The 20,975-nt window shown below is 42.1% G+C and overlaps 1 protein-coding gene across 1 annotated transcript in view; it reads right to left on the reverse strand.

Moving 5' to 3' along the window:
• LOC123752374 (uncharacterized) overlaps window positions 1-20,975 on the reverse strand; it is a 92,367-nt gene that overhangs the window by 34,285 nt on the left and 37,107 nt on the right. The window contains exon 3 of the mRNA XM_069307095.1: window positions 14,697-14,871. Coding sequence (XP_069163196.1) covers window positions 14,697-14,871 — 175 coding nt within the window. The remainder of the gene's footprint in view (window positions 1-14,696; window positions 14,872-20,975) is intronic.

Here is a 20,975-nt window from a genome sequence, read left to right on the forward strand (position 1 = left end):
TAAGTAGTGCTGGTCTGTGTGTTTATCCTCACCTGAGCTGTCTGCACTTTTTCTTTCCGTGCAGAGCAGGTTGTGCTCCAGGCATGATGTTTGCCTCCACAATTTGGACATTTGGCTGTTGTGGCCTGGTTTGCCTTGTGCTTGGCTATACAGTCTTTGGTTGGATGTCTCAGGCTGCACACTCCGCATCTCTCCTGTCCGGTGCAGCGTAATTGATGGTGGCCGTATTTCTGACACCTGAAGCAGCGTAGGGGTTCCGGGACGTATGGTCTCTGTCGGTATGTTCCCCAATTTCCAAGACTGAATGTTTCTGGCACATGTCCCATGACGGTCACCAGAACCTGACGTGTTGCTGCCTTGTCTACTTTTGTGCAGCATCGTTCCGCATTCAGGATTTGCTTGTGTTCTCGTACTGGATCCAGGGGAAAGTCGATTGGGTATCCCAAAAGCACGACTCGTGTGCGTCTTTCTGAAGGGTCCAGCTTTTCCAAGCATACAGGTTTCCCTTGCAGTACTCTTACTTTTTCCAAGTAATTTGCAGTCTGTTGGTCTTGTGGTGTCATTATTATCACATTAACGTGTTATATTCCACCCGAGTGCTTGTGGGTCTGTTACAAACCCAAGTTCATCGTCAGAGCACGGAACAGTGACGTCAACGCCATCTGTGAGTCTGCTCCCGAAACCCCCCCACCCCCCCGAAGTGGACGACGCCATCTAGTGGTAGCAGGAATATGCCAGCTGGACATGCTACATTCTTATCCTGGTAGCTCCTGAGGTAGCTAGTGCTGACCTCTGGTGAGGTGGTGCTCTGAACATCAGCGCCATCTATTGAGCTAGAAGCTGTACGTTTGTGTATAAGCCAGTAAGTGATGTTTCCTAGTGGTTCCTATGTAGTGTCCCAATACTGATGACGTGTCTGCTTTCACAGAGTCAACATAGGGCTGCTGTGATGCAGGAAGAGTCAGTCTACCCAAGGCAGCCAAGGTTTCTTCACTAGTCTGCTTTGCAGAAGCAGTGAGCCGCCGCCGGACGAGAACTGTAGTGTTCAACTGTCTGCCTGAGGAGTGGCAGTGTCGGGATTCGCCGTACCCGGGGCTGGCTGGTGGAAGAGATGTCCGACTGTGGTGCCGAATGAGGAGAGTAACCAGCGAGTTGCACGAGGCTCCTGCCTAGGACTCGCAACCCTAGTATTCGTCGTAAAGTGGCCTAACATCGTGAAGCTGATAGGCCACTTCATAGTGGCGTAATAGACCTGCTGATTATTAGTGGCCTAATAGAAGCTAACTAAATAATAACTAATAATAAATAATAACTAAATAATAAATAACTAATGATATTAGTGGCCTAATAGAAGCTGATAGACCTGCCAGCTACAGGCTGGACTGTGGTTGTGGGCCTTCACGACGAGGCACCCAGTGGAATTGTGATTTGGCTGGCCTGTGGCCAGGGTAGATTCATCGTGGCTTCCTGGTACTTGCAGAAGGTAGTGCCGTGGAATAGGAAACCAGGCAAGACTGCACGGAGTGAGCTTCGTCAAGTGTTCAGCGTCTTTTAGTGAGACGATAATGTACATTGTGTAGTGATATTTCCCGTTTGTGACTTTTATTTATCCATGGTGGTGGGAAGACTAATTATACATGGTATAAAGTGACGGACTTGTGTGTTTAATGTACCTCCCCTTTTCATTTTTACTTGCATTACTGAACTCGCCCCTTGAAAGCCTCTACTAACTTGGGGCCAGATACCCAAACTCTAATACCATCAGAAAAGAACCTGGTTGCGTCCCATTAGGGCCGTAACAGGGTCAGACATAAAATCTTAGACTGGCTTCAGTAGGGGGCCTCCAAAGTTCCTGTGATTTTAGTAGAAATCCGGTTGTATGACTTTTACAAGTCAGAAGTGGTCTAGTACATGACTGGCAATGTTGGGGTCATAAGTTCGTGCCCACCTTATAGCCCTAGTGGATTTTCTTATTATTATTATCATTATTATTATTAATAATATCATTATGCAAAGAAATATTAATAACATGAATATCAATGAAAATCATTTTAAGCCCTAAAGCTGCTAAGGGGTCCTGAGGACATTTACATTCCTGTGCGCAAGAAAAAAAATTCTAAATTTTTTTTTTCGTCTTCTAAACATGTTAATTTGTGTCCCCTGAGCACAGGAAAAATAATAACAAAAATCTATTGTACTTACCAATGACGTAATTGAGCCGACAAGATTACGATGACGTCACAGAGCGTGAGCGCTCAAGGGTGATGCTTCAGCGAGCCGTCACTCACGGCCACTCAGGAGGCCCGAGTTACCGAGAATTTATTTTTGCAGCATTATTTACAGTATTCTTGGGACATTTTACAATATTTTTTTTCGCTAGTATTGTTCCAATTATTATCACTAGACGTTGTATTATAATAAAACTGGTATAAACTCACTACGCTCTCATATATTAGTGTCACAAGTATGCCCACCAAAATGGTATAGTTTACAGGAAATATTCAATGTATTTGGGTTTTTTCAATATAAACACTAAAATTATCTTTTTGTACATTTATTTACAGAAGTATTACACATTTAGTAGTCCTGGAGACTGTGATACTGTGCGAAACAGTCGATATGGCACTGAGGGACTGCACACGCTTCGCACCATGTTAACACCAATTTACGTTTCTGTGGCCTCAATTTGGTACTGGAACACACAACACACTGACGCTGGCCTGCTGCACGAGCTCCAGTTGGTGGTAATTTCTTGATTTGGTGTGCCAGGAAGGCCTCCCTGTAAGCGAGCATGGTTCAGTATTGGGTCTCGAATGGGTCTTTGTATGCCAGGTGTGTCCTTGCCAAATTTACCTAGTAACTGTTTCACAAGTTGAAAACTAAATGAACGGAAATTTGGTTTTCTACCTGTTTTCACATGATACATGTTGTAACTGTTCAGCATTGTTACGTCAATAAGATGAAAAATCATTTTCTTTGTTCTTTGTTTTCGCTGTTTTCCGTACACACTCTACAGCACCCACCATCATGTCACGTTTATCAACTAAATGCATGTTGATGTTGTAGTCCATCACACAATCTGGCTTATATATTATATGCTTTGTTGTTCTGTTCACCTTGCCACTGTCCATCATTGAACCATTATGAATGGTGGTCAGCATGTTCACTTTGTCTGTCTTTCTACCGCACTGAAAGTATTGCACCACTTTTTCTTACCTCGCAATCACCTACTTGCATAGCAGTGTCAAACACAGGCATTTCCCTTCGTTTTGACTTTACTATGCCAAACACTCCAGTTTTATTTTCAAGCAAGAATTTGGTTAGTAAGGGACTGGTATAATAGTTATGTGTACAATATGTGGCCCTTGTTCAGATATGGTGCAAGCAGTGCCTTCACCACACTACCTGTGAAGCCATGTGTCATTAGCAGGAATATCTACATTTGTAGCGGAATACAGTATCATGTGTAACACCATTCCTGATTCACAGTCACAGAGCACAAAGAATTTCAGTCCAAATCGGTGACGTTTTGAGGGAATATACTGCTTGAAGGCTGCACATCCTTTGAAAAGCACAAGGGATTCATCAATAACCAGCTTCTGAGCTGGTACGTAGTAATCTCGGAACTTTCCAATCAGGTCATTTAGCACGTGCCTCACCCTCCAAAGCCTATCATCCTGTGTCTCGTCTGCATTATTTGCAAAATGAAGGCACCGTAGGATCATCAGAAATCTGTCTCGGGACATATTTCCCGAACAATGGTGTTGGAACAGCGTTGTCTTTGCTCCAATAATCTGATATTACGTGTTTCACACAATGTTTCATCAACATACAAATTGCGAAAAACACATACAGTTCACCTACAGTTGTCACTTTCCAACGTTATGAAAATTCTGATACCTCCTCACCTTCAATGAGATCGGCCGCAGGTCTGTTCGTTTCGTGAACAATATGTTCCATGAGCAGCTCATCAAAATATGCAGTAAAGAAGTCCATTTCACTCATTTCGTCACCAGTATCAGGGAAAAGATCTGTAATTCCCATATCTCTATTGTCAAAGTCGGGAATTTGTGGAACAAAATCTTCCCCATCACTCCACACAAATAAACCTGCCGTCTTCCGAGAGCCATTAGCTGCACCACGGCGAGGAAGCCGGGGACCAGGAGCTGAAGCAGGTCTAGAAACAGTAGGGGCAGGAAGGGTCGATGAGGGAAAAGTATTGGAACATGAGGGGATTTGTTCCTCATTGTCGCCATATGAGGCAGTCTCCATGGTGTAGTGGTCAGACACTCGCCTGGCGTTCCGCGAGCGCTATGTCATGGGTTCGTATCCTGGCCGGGGAGGATTTACTGGGCGCAATTCCTTAACTGTAGCCTCTGTTTAACTCAACGGTAAAATGTGTACTTGGATGAAAAAACGATTCTTTGCGGCAGGGGGTCGTATTCCAGGGACCTGCCCGAAACGCTACGCGTACTAGTGGCTGTACAAGAATGTAACAACTCTTGTATATATCTCAAAAAAAAAAAAATATTGTTTCATGTGGCGGCGCTTGTCTGGCTGGGCAGCTGATGCGGCGAAACTTGTACTGGCACTAGCAGGCGGGGCGAAACAATTTTCCGATTCTACATCACTAAACCTGAGAATGATTCACCTGTTTCAGACTCGTCGATCATATCATAAACTTGCAATGGAACACATGAACTATGTGCTTGGGCGCGAAGTGGTGTTGAGTAGTAGCGGGTAACTCTCGTGGCATCCTCACCCTCGTGGCACCAACATGTTCACCCTCACTATCCATGGTTTCTATTTCTTCAGGCTGTGTATAGTCCTCATCTATATCAGAGTCGTCAATATCAGATTCGTCAACGTCCTTGAACAATTCATTGACTATTTCGTCTTCGGTCAAAGACTGCGATGCGCAGTGCGCTGAGCGAGGTCGGACGCTGGGTCGTGATGTGCTTGCCATGGTGTCTGGCCACTAACTAAGGCCTGGGAAACAAAGGAGGCCTGCTCTAGATTTTTTTCAAGATGGCGTCTGTTTACAATCGCCCCTGGCTATGGTATGGGTGACCCTTTACACCGCGGGACATTTGAATCTTGCCTGGCACCCTTTGGCGTATATATACGCCATGCGCACGGTGGGACATGTTACTCATAGTGTATATATACGCCATGCGCAGTTTAAGGGTTATGCAATAGAGTGGCTTGAATCTGCATTCTGTTGAATCCAAGACACCTGCCTTAAAGACTCACCCATGGTGGTACTAAAGTTGACAAACATGGAACTCTATTGAATTCACTGGGAGGTTCTGGAGGCCCAAAACTGGAACCCAAACAGGGTTTTACAGCCAACCCAACCACATTCTGGCCTACGGTAATGGCGTTCACACTCTTACACCACACTTAAATCGCATAGAAATCACAATTGCGTGATATATCAATGAAAATCATTTAGAGACTATGGAGTGAATATATCATGCTATTGTGTGATATATTCAATCTGTGTTTATATGACTGGGTTTTATAACTATTTTTACTATAATAACTAATACAACTCGACCCATTATGCATATTTGTTTACATATTTAAGCGGCACTCGTATGTTTCATTCACTTCCAATGCCAGCATTAAAAAAATCAAATGTTTATTTAGGTAAAGTACATACATACAGGGTGTGATACAAATATTGATGAATTTATAGATAGAGCTAGTACATACAATGCCTAAAGCCACTATTACGCAAAGCGTTTCGAGCAGGAAAACACTAAAGACTAAAACTTAATACTAATTGAGGTTAAAGTATAAAATGTGTTGGGAAAATATAAAAATAAAAAGGGGAAAATATGGCAGAATAACAGCAAGAAAACAATTTGGTCGACAAACAGCATTGTTTAAAAAACAGCGGACATGGGTTGACATTATAGGGGTAAGGTAGGTTACAGGGAGTTAATTAGGTAGTGTTTAGTTTTTATCTTAAACTGTTTGAGAGAGGTAGTCTTTAACATAATTGGGAAGGTCATTCCACATTCTGAGTCCTCTACAAATCAAGGGACCCAGAATGTGGAATGACCTTCCCAGTCATGTTAAAGACTGTAAATAAATTCTGTAATTCTGAATTCTATTGCGAATATGTGAGAGAGGGTTGAGGGAGATGGAAGCATGGCGACGCCATGAGTAGCGACCCAACTCTCGCAAGAGTCGGAGCTGGACTAGCGACGCCATCAGAAGTACAACACGAGCGTCCAGGGAGAGGCGAATTTCCAACAATTCTACGATAGGCCCTTGCAATTAATCGGCCTAGTAGCAAGCAACCTAAGGATTGCATCAGTGGACAACAAGCAGGTTAAGTGTTCTTATATTATTAATCGAGCTCTTTTAATTTTATAATACACTGTCCATCGTTACACCACAAGACCTCCCCAAACAACAAGTACGTCTGTAAGGAATTTTCTCTGTCCCTCCTAATGAATAGTGATGACACAATCTACCTGGTGTAGGCAATTTGTACATTTAATTGGAATTTCAGCCCGTGTTGAAGCGGCCGTAGTCTCATCATTTCCCAGGCCACGCTCTGGGCTCACGTATCTAGCAAGCACCAGACGACGCCATCATGGCTCTGCATCTCCGTTCACTGTCACAGCTAAGCAGCTAAACAAGTTCAATTCAGTTTATTTCATTACGTATTGGTTGATAACTAACAATTATTTAAGGATATTTCATTTATATTTTTTAGGAAATCAAGTACAATTTGATAGCCTCATAAACTTCAAATGAGAATAAATTTCTTGTCTAACCATTACTCAATATATTCATGTTACTAACCATTGGTAGTAATATTAGGCTATTGTAGTATCTTGAGGCCCATTCACCTCTAATTATCATTGCACAATTTTGCAATTAATTATATCATTTACTTCAGTGATCGAACCACACTGAAATGATGTCAGGGATGCAATAGTCTTTTGACATTTAACCCCCCATTTTCGGTGAGAAAATTTGATTCATAAATTACAGTCAATATATATTCAAGGTAATAATTTACAGTCTCCGTGGTGTAGTGGTAAGACACTCGCCAGGCGTTCCGCGAGCGCTATGTCATGGGTTCGTATCCTGGCCGGGGAGGATTTACTGGGCGCAATTCCTTAACTGTAGCCTCTGTTTAACGCAACAGTAAAATGTGTACTTGGATGAAAAAACGATCCTTCGCGGCAGGGAATCGTATTCCAGGGACCATAGGATTAAGGACTTGCCCGAAACGCTACGCGTACTAGTGGCTGTACAAGAATGTAACAACTCTTGTATATATCTCAAAAAAAAAAAAAAAAAAAAAAAAAAATTATCAATAATATCCATAGGACACTAGTTCATGGATTTAATAGTAAACCACTTGCTCTACCCAGTTTCCACTTTTCTTTTAAAAAGTGGTGGTCCTTTGTAGCTATCGAATTAGCATCAATTTAAATGAATTTCATGAGTCAAGTTTTCCCACAGTCAACATCTAAACAAGGGAAGTGTATTAATGAAACCCATTTTCTTATCTAGTCATTTTCTGGCCAGTTAATTTTAAGTAGATATAGGGCAAACCGGTTAGCACGAGAGACAACAACTCAACCCAGGTAATCATTCATTGGTCCTTATCATATAATATACAGTATTTTCTCTGATATAGCTGTCATATATAGGATTCCTGTTTTACAGCAAGTGTTCTTTTAGCAGGAATAGAAGAAAAAAGCAAGAATTTATCTTGGTACATCAGTACATAGGTGGTGGATGCTAGTCTCTCAACTACGAGGATTATTTGGTGTCTTCATCCTTGATTATACCTGGTGGACTAGTCCTACTGTACAATAAGATAAGACCTCTAAATTATCAATACTAATATAGGTAGTTTAATACTGTAGTTTGAATGGCTGCATATATACAAATTTAATATAAACCCCCCTAATGTGTATGGACTCAATTTGTGAGAATATTGCAGAAATACAGTCCACTAAACATCATACAAATTGCTAACGAAATATATAAATTAACATATATATATTCTATATAAATTCATATAAATTAAATAAATATAAATCTCACTAGTCGGTCTCCCAAAATATATGGTCCTTCAAACCTAGATGGTCTAGAGAGCTAGATTATCATCAGATTAAATAAACTAGTGTAATAAATTAGTGAACATATATTGCCAGTCACGAGACTGGCCGTGGTGACCTGCCATCAGTTCACGAGCCCCTCAGCCCAGCTTTACAAAGCAGCCCCATGGTCACCCACCTATTTCTTTGAGTGTTATTTCGTGAAGTAACAGGGGCTTATTTTAAAGCCGGCCAAATTAGTGGCTGCGCCCTCGCAAGTATCTGTGAATTTTGTGGTGTGTATTTTGTGAGGTTACTAATAAGATTTAATACTTCTAGATAATACTAGAAGTTTCTAGAGGCTAATTAAGAGGCTATCATCAACAATTGTGTATATTATTTCTCCTATATAGAGAATTATTAAATATATATTGCACTAGTTTTCTCAATACAATATTTACTATTTGCCAACCCACAACAGGGTACGATATTTCATTTGACTAGTTGAACTATTTATTGTTCATCCTTGTCCCATTTTTTACCATAGTCTAGTTGTACTTACATTGAATAACCAAGCACCATTAATTAATGGTGCAGACCCTATTTTGGGTGTAATTGATACCAACTCGAGTTGTGTATATGTAATCATTTACTTATAATTATTGCACCTTTTGAGTGATTAATTAGTGTCTATACCATCCTAGGGTGACAATTGAGGAGCTAATCTAAAGGTACATCCAGTGACACTGGTTTATCACTCAAATCATTAGTGTGTATGATTATGTATATATATAATGTGTATAAATTTTAAGTGCTTACATCTAGAAGATGTCGGATTATAGCCTAGTGATTGCAGAATTTTCACTCTAGGCTACTCCATCAGTGCTTGCTCACAATTTATGAGCCAATAATATCCAATTAACAAGTCACCATGACTAATCCTCAGAAAGCAAAACGTGTTTTAGCAGCACGTAAACGTCAACTGACGAGATCTCGACCAATATGAACAGTTGTTATATGAGCCTATTGTTAATTATCGTAGGTTGAAAATCCCACTATTACAGATTCAAACTCAATTGCATCTGTTGAAAGTAAATAGGAAATCTTATCAAAATCAGATCCACAACAACGATGGCATAGTTGAAGATGTGGAACCATTCCTGTCTGACCTAGCACAATATGAAGAACAAACTCAAGCCAGGTTGGAGCACTTACACAGGATAATTGATTCAGAGCAAGCAGCCAGTACATCAAATAAAGCAGATAATATTATGGAAGATCTGGCTCCCTTTGAGAATAAATGTCAAGCCAGATTAGATCCTTTCAACGAGTTAATCAACGAGGATAAAGCCTCACCCAGGTCAGCATCACCCAATATTATACCACCAGAAATTAAACAGTTCTCAGACAATCTATCCACAGTCTCTGTGGATTCTGAAAAACCAATATCTGAGGCTACTAAGTTAACATGCCTCCAAACTGAAATTAATGGTGAAGCTGAACCAGAAGTAGAAAATGTAAATGAAAATAGCGACACACTAATTTCCCAGTCCACCTTCCTAGGGATAATGCTGGCAATGATAAAACTGTCATACATCTAGTACAACAATTGCTGGACTTACCTCAACCTGATCAAACTGCTGACTCATTACAATCCTTCAGCATGGAGTTTGAGTCACTACAAAGAACATTCAGTCGTAAGGTTGGCATAACTACTAGTGAGTGGATGACCAAAGTAGTCCTTCAACGAAAATTGTCCAGTGACATAGTAGATGAATTATACACACACATCAATATAACACCATCCTGACAGTACAGGACATCACTGAAGGTTTGCGTGCCATCATAGACAAACGACGTACAAATGAGGAAATTAAAGTCTCTTGCGAGCCTTCAGAAATAGAAAATAAGAGTAAATTAAAGGGTAAAACAACTACCCCCAAATGAACATCAACCAATTACTTTCACACCAAGCTGGAGAAAAACTTGCACTTATGCAGCATAGAAGAATCCTCCAACCCTACTGGTACTAGTTCACCCAAACCGGTAACTTCCAAGCGTGCAGTAGGCTGGGGGACATGTATGTTCTGCAAAAGGAAACATTCAACATACCGTTGTGCCAATTATCCAGACAGAGACACATGTATTAAGCGACGCCAGGAATTGGGGAAATGCACAAGGTGTCTCAAATCACACAACATAGACTATTGAGACCCAATTTAACACCTGCAACAGGTGTAGAAGAGGTAAGCACCATGCAGCTCTGTGCAAACATACGAAATTAACGTATTCCAAACCCAAGGTGGAAGATAGCACCTTCCCACCACATTCCGATAACATTTTGCAAGGTGCGAGAAAATTAGTGTTCAAGCAGCAGAGTCCAAAAGCAATGAGACTTTGCCTACTGTCCAAATTACTATCCAGAATAAGAGGGCCAAGGTCCATACCCGTGCGTTGTTTGACAAAGGGTCCCAGAGAACAAATGTCACTAAAAAAATGGCAGATGAGCTACAATTAAGGCCTGTAGCCCAGACGTCATTCAACATCTCAGGGTTTGTAACAGATGCAGAACCTCAAGTCTACCAGGTGGTACAACCATCATTATGATTAGGCAGCTACGTCTGTCAAGTACAAGCCATTGTGGTGGACAAAATTCCAGCAGACCTACAAGTGCAAGGTCTGAGAGCAACAGCCAAATTCCTTAGAAATAGAGGAATAAAATTGGCCGATAATATTAAGTCTGATCACCTCACCGACTTCGGTATCCTTGTAGGTACATACTACTACCATCGATTCATCAGTAGCCTTACTAAATATCAGGGCATAACTATGCTAAATTCTGCGGGAGGCAAATTACTCTCAGGCCCAGTAGTAAGCCTGAGAAGACCTATGCCTGCAGATAAACAATACCAGTAGAAATCTAAATTTATCAGCTGATTATATATCTCTAGTAGCATAATACTAAGGAGATTACAGCTGACTATAGCAACAGAGGTTGATGTTAATATCATCATTTAAAGCTGAAGATGAGTTCATGAGGCCTCAGTGGCAAATCAGTGAACAGTAGCCTAAACAGCTACAAATCACTGCGACCAATGTCACTGAACCCACTGCAGTCTCAGAACCATACTTGACTTTAATGATTGACTATTCAATTCTCTGACCCAACTAACTAAATTAAACAACCAATTTGTCAGCCAAATAAACTCCAGCAAATAAGCTTAAGGGAGCTTGAATGACTATATTAATCCGTCGACTGAATTTGATACATTTATTACTTAATCAAGATGAATTCCATGGGCCTCAGTGTTTATATATCAGTGACCAGTTACCTGAGCAAGCTTCAAGTTATTATAACTAATGTCACTGATCTCACTGCAGTCCCTGAATCATACTTGACTGTAGTACTTGTTCATATTCAGTCCTCAGGGTTAAATATGTAATTAGGCTAGAATTTTAGCCTCCCAAGAGTTAACAGGGAAATGAAATCTCATTACACTTCTAACCCCTGCAACTCTCGTATGGGACATCCATCCTGTATGAGCAGACACACAAGTGTGATTACTAACTACTAACATCAAATTAATCTAATAATTTGATGGAGGAGTATCGATGTTTATTTATTCTAAATAGGACTTCGAATCGTGAGCAGCCCCCCAGGGAATTATGTCGGAAAACCAGACACCATTTACTAATATTAAATACAATATGCAGATAATATTGCTGCTGTTGTATACACAAGTTAACCCATAGAAAATGTTGCCTGTAGTGGAAATTTCCGTCAATAGAAAACAGGATATCATTGCCACATTGTGCTATAAATATGCCAGCTATTCTATTGGGAATTATTCTTAAAGCAGCAGTCTTTGGACTTTTAACATCATAAAAACAGCTCATTTGAATTAACTTAATTATCAGTATTAATATAGAGTAAATGTGAACTTTCTACAACTTATTGACATCTGGACAAAGAGCCAGGGCCTCAGTGGTAGCGAGAGGTCAGCCATTGTTTAAGACCGAGTCACTGGAGCGAGTTCAGCTCCTATAATTCTCCCTTGGACGAAGTGTTTTGGAGATCAGATTAGTGCTTCTTCCATCATCAACATGCAGTCAACATCTAAACAAGGGAAGTGTATTACCAAAACCCATTTTCTTATCTAGTCATTTTCTGGCCAGTTAATGTTAGGTAGATATAGGGCGAACCGGTTAGCGCGAGAGACAACGACTCAACCCAGGTAATCATTCCTTGGTTCTTATCATATAATATACAGTATTTTCTCTGATATAGCTGTCATATATAGGATTCCTGCTTTACAGCAAGTGTTCTTTTAATAGGTATAGAAGAGGAAGCAAGAATTAATCTTGGTACATCAGTACATGGGTGGTGGATGCTAGTCTCTCAACTACGAGGATTATTTGGTATCTGCATCCTTGATTATACCTGTTGGACTAGGCCTACTGTACAATAAGATAAGGCCTCTAAATTATCATTACTAATATATGTAGTTTGATTGGATGCATATATGTATATATATATATATATATATATATATATATATATATATATATATATATATATATATATATATATATATATATATATATATATGTATATATATATATATATATATATATATATATATATATACATATATGTATGTATATATATATATATATATATATATATATATATATATATATATATATATATATATATATATATATATGCGAACAAGCCTGAATGGTCCCCAGGACAATATGCAACTGAAAACTCACACCCCAGAAGTGACTCGTGGGGCACACGTGTTCCTCACGTGTGCCCCAAAGAATGAGGTGATTTGGTAAAATGCTATGCCCAAGATTACTATCCGAGTGCCGGCGGTGGGGTGGTTCAAATAGCTTAGGCTATCACCTCATTATGTCCGGTCGTGATGGTCAAGTGGATTAAGGCGTCTTGTACATACCAGTTGCGTTGCTTCTGGGAGTATGGGTTCGAGTCACTTCTGGGGTGTGAGTTTTCAGTTGCATATTGTCCTGGGGACCATTCAGGCTTGTTCGCATTTGTGTTCCTCACGTGTGCCCCAAAGAATGAGGTGATTTGGTAAAATGCTATGCCCAAGATTACTATCCGAGTGCCGGCGGTGGGGTGGTTCAAATAGCTTAGGCTATCACCTCATTATGTCCGGTTGTGATGGTCAAGTGGATTAAGGCGTCTTGTACATACCAGTTGCGTTGCTTCTGGGAGTATGGGTTCGAGTCACTTCTGGAGTGTGAGTTTTCAGTTGCATATTGTCCTGGGGACCATTCAGGCTTGTTCGCATTTGTGTTCCTCACGTGTGCCCCAAAGAATGAGGTGATTTGGTAAAATGCTATGCCCAAGATTACTATCCGAGTGCCGGCGGTGGGGTGGTTCAAATAGCTTAGGCTATCACCTCATTATGTCCGGTCGTGATGGTCAAGTGGATTAAGGCGTCTTGTACATACCAGTTGCGTTGCTTCTGGGAGTATGGGTTCGAGTCACTTCTGGGGTGCGAGTTTTCAGTTGCATATTGTCCTGGGGACCATTCAGGCTTGTTTGCATTTGTGTTCCTCACGTGTGCCCCAAAGAATGAGGTGATTTGGTAAAATGCTATGCCCAAGATTACTATCCGAGTGCCGGCGGTGGGGTGGTTCAAATAGCTTAGGCTATCACCTCATTATGTCCGGTCGTGATGGTCAAGTGGATTAAGGCGTTTTGTACATACCAGTTGCGTTGCTTCTGGGAGTATGGGTTCGAGTCACTTCTGGGGTGTGAGTTTTCAGTTGCATATTGTCCTGGGGACCATTCAGGCTTGTTCGCATTTGTGTTCCTCACGTGTGCCCCAAATAATGAGGTGATTTGGTAAAATGCTATGCCCAAGATTACTATCCGAGTGCCGGCGGTGGGGTGGTTCAAATAGCTTAGGCTATCACCTCATTATGTCCGGTCGTGATGGTCAAGTGGATTAAGGCGTCTTGTACATACCAGTTGCGTTGCTTCTGGGAGTATGGGTTCGAGTCACTTCTGGGGTGTGAGTTTTCAGTTATATATATATATATATATATATATATATATATATATATATATATATATATATATATATATATATATATATATATATATATATATATATATATATATATATATATATATATATATATATATATATCTTTGGACAACACTTGTTGTCCAAAGTTAATCTTCAAGTTAATCTTCACTTGTGGTTTATGCAAGTATAGGCTTATATATATATATATATATATATATATATATATATATATATATATATATATATATATATAATATATAATATATATATACAAAAGATCTTACATTCATGTAAAACCACTAGCACACATAGCGTTTCGGGTAGGTCCTTAACGCTAATTTTCCCTGGAATACAACCTACCAAATTGTTTAACAACCATGTACCCATTCACTGCTAGATGAACAGAGGCGCACAGTTAAGGATTGGCGCCTAGCCAATCCTCCCCGGCTAGAATACGAACCCAGGCCAAATTACTCATGAAGCGCAGGGCGAGTGTCTTACCACTACACCACGGGGCCTGGCTAGTTATATAAGAAACCAAGAGAGGACTGACCCGCCAGGAGGCTGTAGCAGGCTGGCCACATGACAAGCGCGGCTCACACCAGCGTCGCTCACATCACTCAGCTCCAGCCACACTCCCCTGGTGCCCGGCGCTGCTGGGGTCACTTGCTGCGGCCTGGGTAAGGGCACCAACGCTGCCGGGGTCACTCTTGCTGCTACTCGCACCTCTGTAATAGTCCACAAGACTCTGAGGAGTATTATTTTCACACTACAACGACCTGCAACTGCATGCAACAGCACCAACACCGGTGGTGCCCACTCTGCAAGAGGTCAAATGGCGGAGTTTGCAACTGCAATGGCCCCCTGGTGGATATGCCAGATGTTAGGTTCTGGACAACACTTGATCCAAACGAGCATACAGATACTTCCGTCACTTGGTCGTTAACCTCTCCAACTGCTTAAGCAATCTAGGGGATAGAGTAATGGGTTCTCACACCAAATTTAGTATTTAGTGTTAACAGGCTATGGGATCTTGATATCCTGAGCCAACCCAATTAATAACAAATAGCAATAATTAACAGCAGAGCAAAATACCAGGGCAGTACTCAGGAAGGGAATGACAGAAAGACATGCGTACAGCTAAATACATTTATTCAATAAACTTACTCACTAATGCATATAATATGATGTTACGTTACATGAATCTAGAGTGTCACGTTTAACAGCTTAACAATACTATATGCAACCGGACTCAGTCCCACCACTCTGGCTGGCATGTACGAGACCTCAGTTTCTTCGTCTCTAACCTAACCTTACCCACCCTACGAGTGCGACAAACCAAAAATATCCATGAGTTTCGCAGTTGTGAAGGTGAGGGAGCCTAATGCAGCCGCAGATGTGTCAAAGACACGTCAGGAGCCTATCGAAGCTGACTCGGACCGACGTGCCTTCACGAGTGATGATGTAGTTGAGCACGGGAATTGTCTGAAGAGAAACGCAAAGTCATGGTACAGGATGAGCCAAAAGCGGTTTCGAATGGAGTTTCTGCACAAGGAGGTAGGTGTATGTTATGATGTGGCAAGAGTGGTTATTATGCCAGGGAGTGTGACCAGCCAGTGAAAACGGTGGGGCTGGCAATGGCGGAGGCTACGAAGCCTAGTGTGATCCCAAGGGCGTCAGGGACGCAGGGAAACCTTGGTAATATAGTAACAGTTCCCCACCCCTTCGTGAGCGAAGGAACTGTGGTAGTTGGTGACCTATCACCATCTAAGGTGCGCATCTTGAGAGATATGGGGCTAACCAGAGCCTCATGGTGGAGTCCCCGTTGTTGACAAATGAGAGCAACATACGACCCGTAGGGGCAGTTAGAGTGCACAGTCTCTTGGTGCAAAGAGACATTTGCCGCTTTTCGAGTTTATAATGAGATGCGACTATTTCGAGAGGAAGAGGACTGTGGGCGTCTGCCTGAGCCTTCCCATAGATGATGTACAGGTGGTTCTTGGGAATGATGTGTGTGTGTGGAATGACTATCCTTCCAAGGAAGCCAAATGAGTGCCAGGAGTAATCCCAGTGCACAGGAGGTAGTGGCAGTAGTAGGACCACGCTGACGGGAATGTCGAAAACCAAACCCGAGTGGCGTAAGACCGAGCAGAGGACTCATGAGTTTATGCACGCCAGGGGTGGGAAGAGAAACAAATTAGTGGTAATAAGTTCACAAACAGGAGATTCTAGGTGTTGTCAGAAGAGCTAATGTGAATGTAGCTACTGACGAGAGGACGAATGATGGCCAGGATGTAAGGGATTAGAGACGATGCCAGAGGAAAGGTGCAGGAGCACGTCATGGTAACTGTTTGTTCCACAAATGGGCGAATGGCAGAGCAAGAAGTACGGTGTGTTGGTAGGGAAAAGCAGAAGAAAGCAATGGCAGGTATTATGAGTAATTACATTGTCGACAAGGAATGGCATAATTACAAGGATCCACAATTATAGCAGGTTATACACAAGGTATTCCTTCTTCCTGTAGACCAAGTAGTCGACTTGTACGATCCAGCATTGTAATTTCTATTTCCTCCATAACTTCTGTTAAAATTGCTCACGCTAGGATTTGAATTTTCCCCACCAAGCTTCCCGACTTTTTTCTCAAGGTTGCTCTCCCTCTACTGTTGTCTGAAACTCGTTTCTGTTCTGCTGCTGCTGTGATTTAAAGAAGCCTTGCTTTTTCGGGTTTACTGGAGCTGGTCGGGCATACTGCTGTTATACTGCCATGAGGATTCCTTGTGTGCATGGTAATGCCTATGCCAACATATCCGCTCTATCAGCTGCCTCTCTTAAATTTTTAATTCCAGCTGCCTGGATTCGTAGCCTCGCGTCGGGGTATGTCAATTCCATGATTTTTTCTAGCAAAATGAACTGCTTGAGATCCCCAAACGTTTCCGTTCACAAAGCCTTCAATCACCTATGGAACTTTTGGTCTAGTTCTCGGGCTGTCTCGGCAAACGTTCTCCCCGGAGTTCTAGTTCTAGCTCCTCGGAACTGAACTGAACTTCTGTAAGCTTCCGGGATGAGCTGGAACGATCTCAGCATTGCCTTCTTAACGGCTTCATAATCCATACATTCGTCCACTGCTAGCATGTTATATGTTAACATGCTAGCTAACATGCTCTGGCCTCACCCATCAGTTTACCTTGGATGAACTGGGCCCATTCATCTTCGGGACATCCCTTCACCGTGGCCACCTTCTCAAACTGCTCAAAGAAGTCCTCGTATTTCTGTGGCACGAATATCGGGATGTCTCTTTCCTTGATGAGTGGCTCTTGTGGGTGGGCTTGGCGTTATCTTCTGGGTTCCACTTGTTCGCGTTCAATTCTCTTCTCTTCCAGTGCGATATTCCCTTCAGTCTCTTTCCTATTCTCTTCCTTTAGGAGTTGGATCCGGGCTTGAGCTTCAGGCTCCTCACGTCGGGCTTAGGCTTCACATTCAGCTCCTTGCGTCGACTTGGGCGTCATGTTCAGCTTCCTAGCGCCCGGCATCAAGTTCAGCTTCCTTGCGTCGGGCTTCACGTTCAGCATCCTTGCGTCGGACTTCACGTTTAGCTTCCTTGCGTCGGACTTCACGTTCAGCATCCTTGCGTTGGGCTTCACATTCAGCTTCCTCGTATTGGGCATCATGTTCAGCATCTTTTTGTTATGCTTCATGTTCCTCAAGTCGGGCTTGGGCTTTATATTTACGCTTCAAAATCTCAAGCTTGATACTACGCCCACTCCTGCTCGAACGTGAGCTTAATTCGTTATCGCTTTTCACTTGGACCGGACGGTCCAATCCCCGACCGTCCACGTTGTTGGGCACCATTCCTTCCCCCATGTCCCAGCCCAAATCCTTATGGCTTGGCACTTTTCCCTGATAGTTCCCATCCCTTTTCATACGATCAGGCCTACTCATTGCTCTCTCAACTGTTGCTGGTTCTTTGCCTTCTTCTCGAGCTGTACTAATGACACTCTTTCACTGCTCTTTTTACAGTATCCTTGCTGTCGGCTCTATACTCACTTTCCCTCGTGATGAAGTCAGCACTTATAACCCCTGTGTACACCAGCCCCAAAACATAAGGATCTCGCAGCACCTCTCGGAACTCACTAGTATACTTTTTGTCCCCAGAGAGCGGGAGATAAAGTGGCAGGTGTCTACTTCGGACACTGAATCACCTAATCCTAAATAGCCTAAACCTCAACCTTCTAAGCCTACTAAGCCTGTGTTACATGTAAATGTTCCAATTACTGATCTTACTTTATTTGACAGACATGTGTATTCAGGAACCGTCTCTGAAAACGGTAGAGATTCTGATGGAACGAGCCCAATACGCATCTTGAGGGACACAGCTTCGCTGCATCAGAGTATTCTACTGAAAGCCACTGCACCTCAAGTCACCTACACTGAAGAAACAGTCCTGATCACTGGCCTCACTGCAACCACACCATACCCGCTCGCCACAGTCTACCTGGAGCGTCAATTCATTAGTGGAGCAGCCCAAGTCGCCATTCGGGAAAAACCTTTCCCCATGCCAGGAATTCAACTTCTTCTAGGCAGCGACTTGGCCAACCAGCAAGACTCCACCAACTTGATTATCTGTGACAAACCCCAGGTATGTGACTCGGCCACGGAAGAAGATCCTGTCATGGTCTATGCAGCAGAAGAAGAGGGTAACTGTGACAGAGGAACCAGCAGACATCTCCCCGCCTGTTCTAGTGACTTCCCGTGCTCAAGCCGCTCAACCACCACAAGTAGCAACAGCTGTCCCTCGAGACGTGCGAGGCCTCCCACCGAATCTCAACCGGTTGGAGTTCCGTAAGTTAAAACAATTTGTCGTTTCTTTGACCCCTTTATTTTTCCAAGCGCAGATTAAGGCCGATGCCATCCCCGGATTTCACATTTAGCGATAACCAAATATTGTACCATAAATTCAGACCCAGTAAACTCATTGCAGAGGATGATTGGGCTAATGTGAATCAGTTAGTAGTTCAATATCTTCAAGAAGAGATATTATATCAATAGCTTATTACTCGATGTCTCCTTATAGCATCAATAAAACTTATAATAATCATATTCAAGACAACACCAAAACAGTAACACCATCATCACTCAGTTCATTAAGATATTGTAACACCATCGTCACACATTACAGTAAGAGACAGTAACACCATCATCACGAAATGTAGTAAGAGACAGTAACACTATCAACACACAGAACAGTAAGAGACAGTAACACTATCAACACACAGAACAGTAAGAGACAGTAACACTATCAACACACAGATCAGTAAGAGACAGTAACACTATCAACACACAGAACAGTAAGAGACAGTAACACTATCAACACACAGAACAGTAAGAGACAGTAACACTATCAACACACAGAACAGTAAGAGACAGTAACACTATCAACACACAGATCAGTAAGAGACAGTAACACTATCAACACACAGATCAGTAAGAGACAGTAACACTATCAACACACAGAACAGTAAGAGACAGTAACACTATCAACACACAGATCAGTAAGAGACAGTAACACTATCAACACACAGATCAGTAAGAGACAGTAACACTATCAACACACAGAACAGTAAGAGACAGTAACACTATCAACACACAGAACAGTAAGAGACAGTAACACTATCAACACACAGATCAGTAAGAGACAGTAACACTATCAACACACAGAACAGTAAGAGACAGTAACACTATCAACACACAGAACAGTAAGAGACAGTAACACTATCAACACACAGAACAGTAAGAGACAGTAACACTATCAACACACAGAACAGTAAGAGACAGTAACACTATCAACACACAGAACAGTAAGAGACAGTAACACTATCAACACACAGATCAGTAAGAGACAGTAACACTATCAACACACAGATCAGTAAGAGACAGTAACACTATCAACACACAGAACAGTAAGAGACAGTAACACTATCAACACACAGAACAGTAAGAGACAGTAACACTATCAACACACAGATCAGTAAGAGACAGTAACACTATCAACACACAGATCAGTAAGAGACAGTAACACTATCAACACACAGAACAGTAAGAGACAGTAACACTATCAACACACAGAACAGTAAGAGACAGTAACACTATCAACACACAGAACAGTAAGAGACAGTAACACTATCAACACACAGATCAGTAAGAGACAGTAACAACATCATCATACAGTACTGTTAGAGACAGTAACACCACTAGTAACACTATCAACATATAGAACAGTAAGAGACAGTAACACGACCATCGTCACATAATATAGTAAAAGACAGTAAGACCATCATCACACAGTACAGTAAGAGACAGTAACTCCATCACCGCACAGTACTGTTAGAGATAGTACCACTAGTAACACTATTATTCACGGTAATCTCCCTTGGAAGGAGATTAGGCCTGTTCCATCATCACCTATTCTACCACTCATATTCTAGCTGTATATTCAAGAATTTGCAGCAAGAACAAAAACTAGTGCTCAGACGTCAAGACAGCAGTCTACTCCCCCCCCCCCCCCGCCTGCTCTCCAGTACCCGTGACTCCCAGCACACCTTGTGACGACAAGCTCACGTCACCACCCGGGAACAAGCACTCTGCTAGTTTGTCTCTGCCACACCAGCGCCACCTACATTGGTCAAATCTCATATAAATAGAAACCGGCCAACCACCACCAGCACACGGGAGACATCTCCCGTCACGAAGGGTGCAGTCGCACCTCCACAGATCTCCAGTATCATCTATTGATACTGGAAATGGCTCAAAAGGGCCACCACTTATGGGCTATTCA

Source organism: Procambarus clarkii, chromosome 59, assembly GCF_040958095.1.
Source record: "Procambarus clarkii isolate CNS0578487 chromosome 59, FALCON_Pclarkii_2.0, whole genome shotgun sequence".
Classification (NCBI taxonomy): Eukaryota; Metazoa; Arthropoda; class Malacostraca; order Decapoda; family Cambaridae; genus Procambarus; species Procambarus clarkii.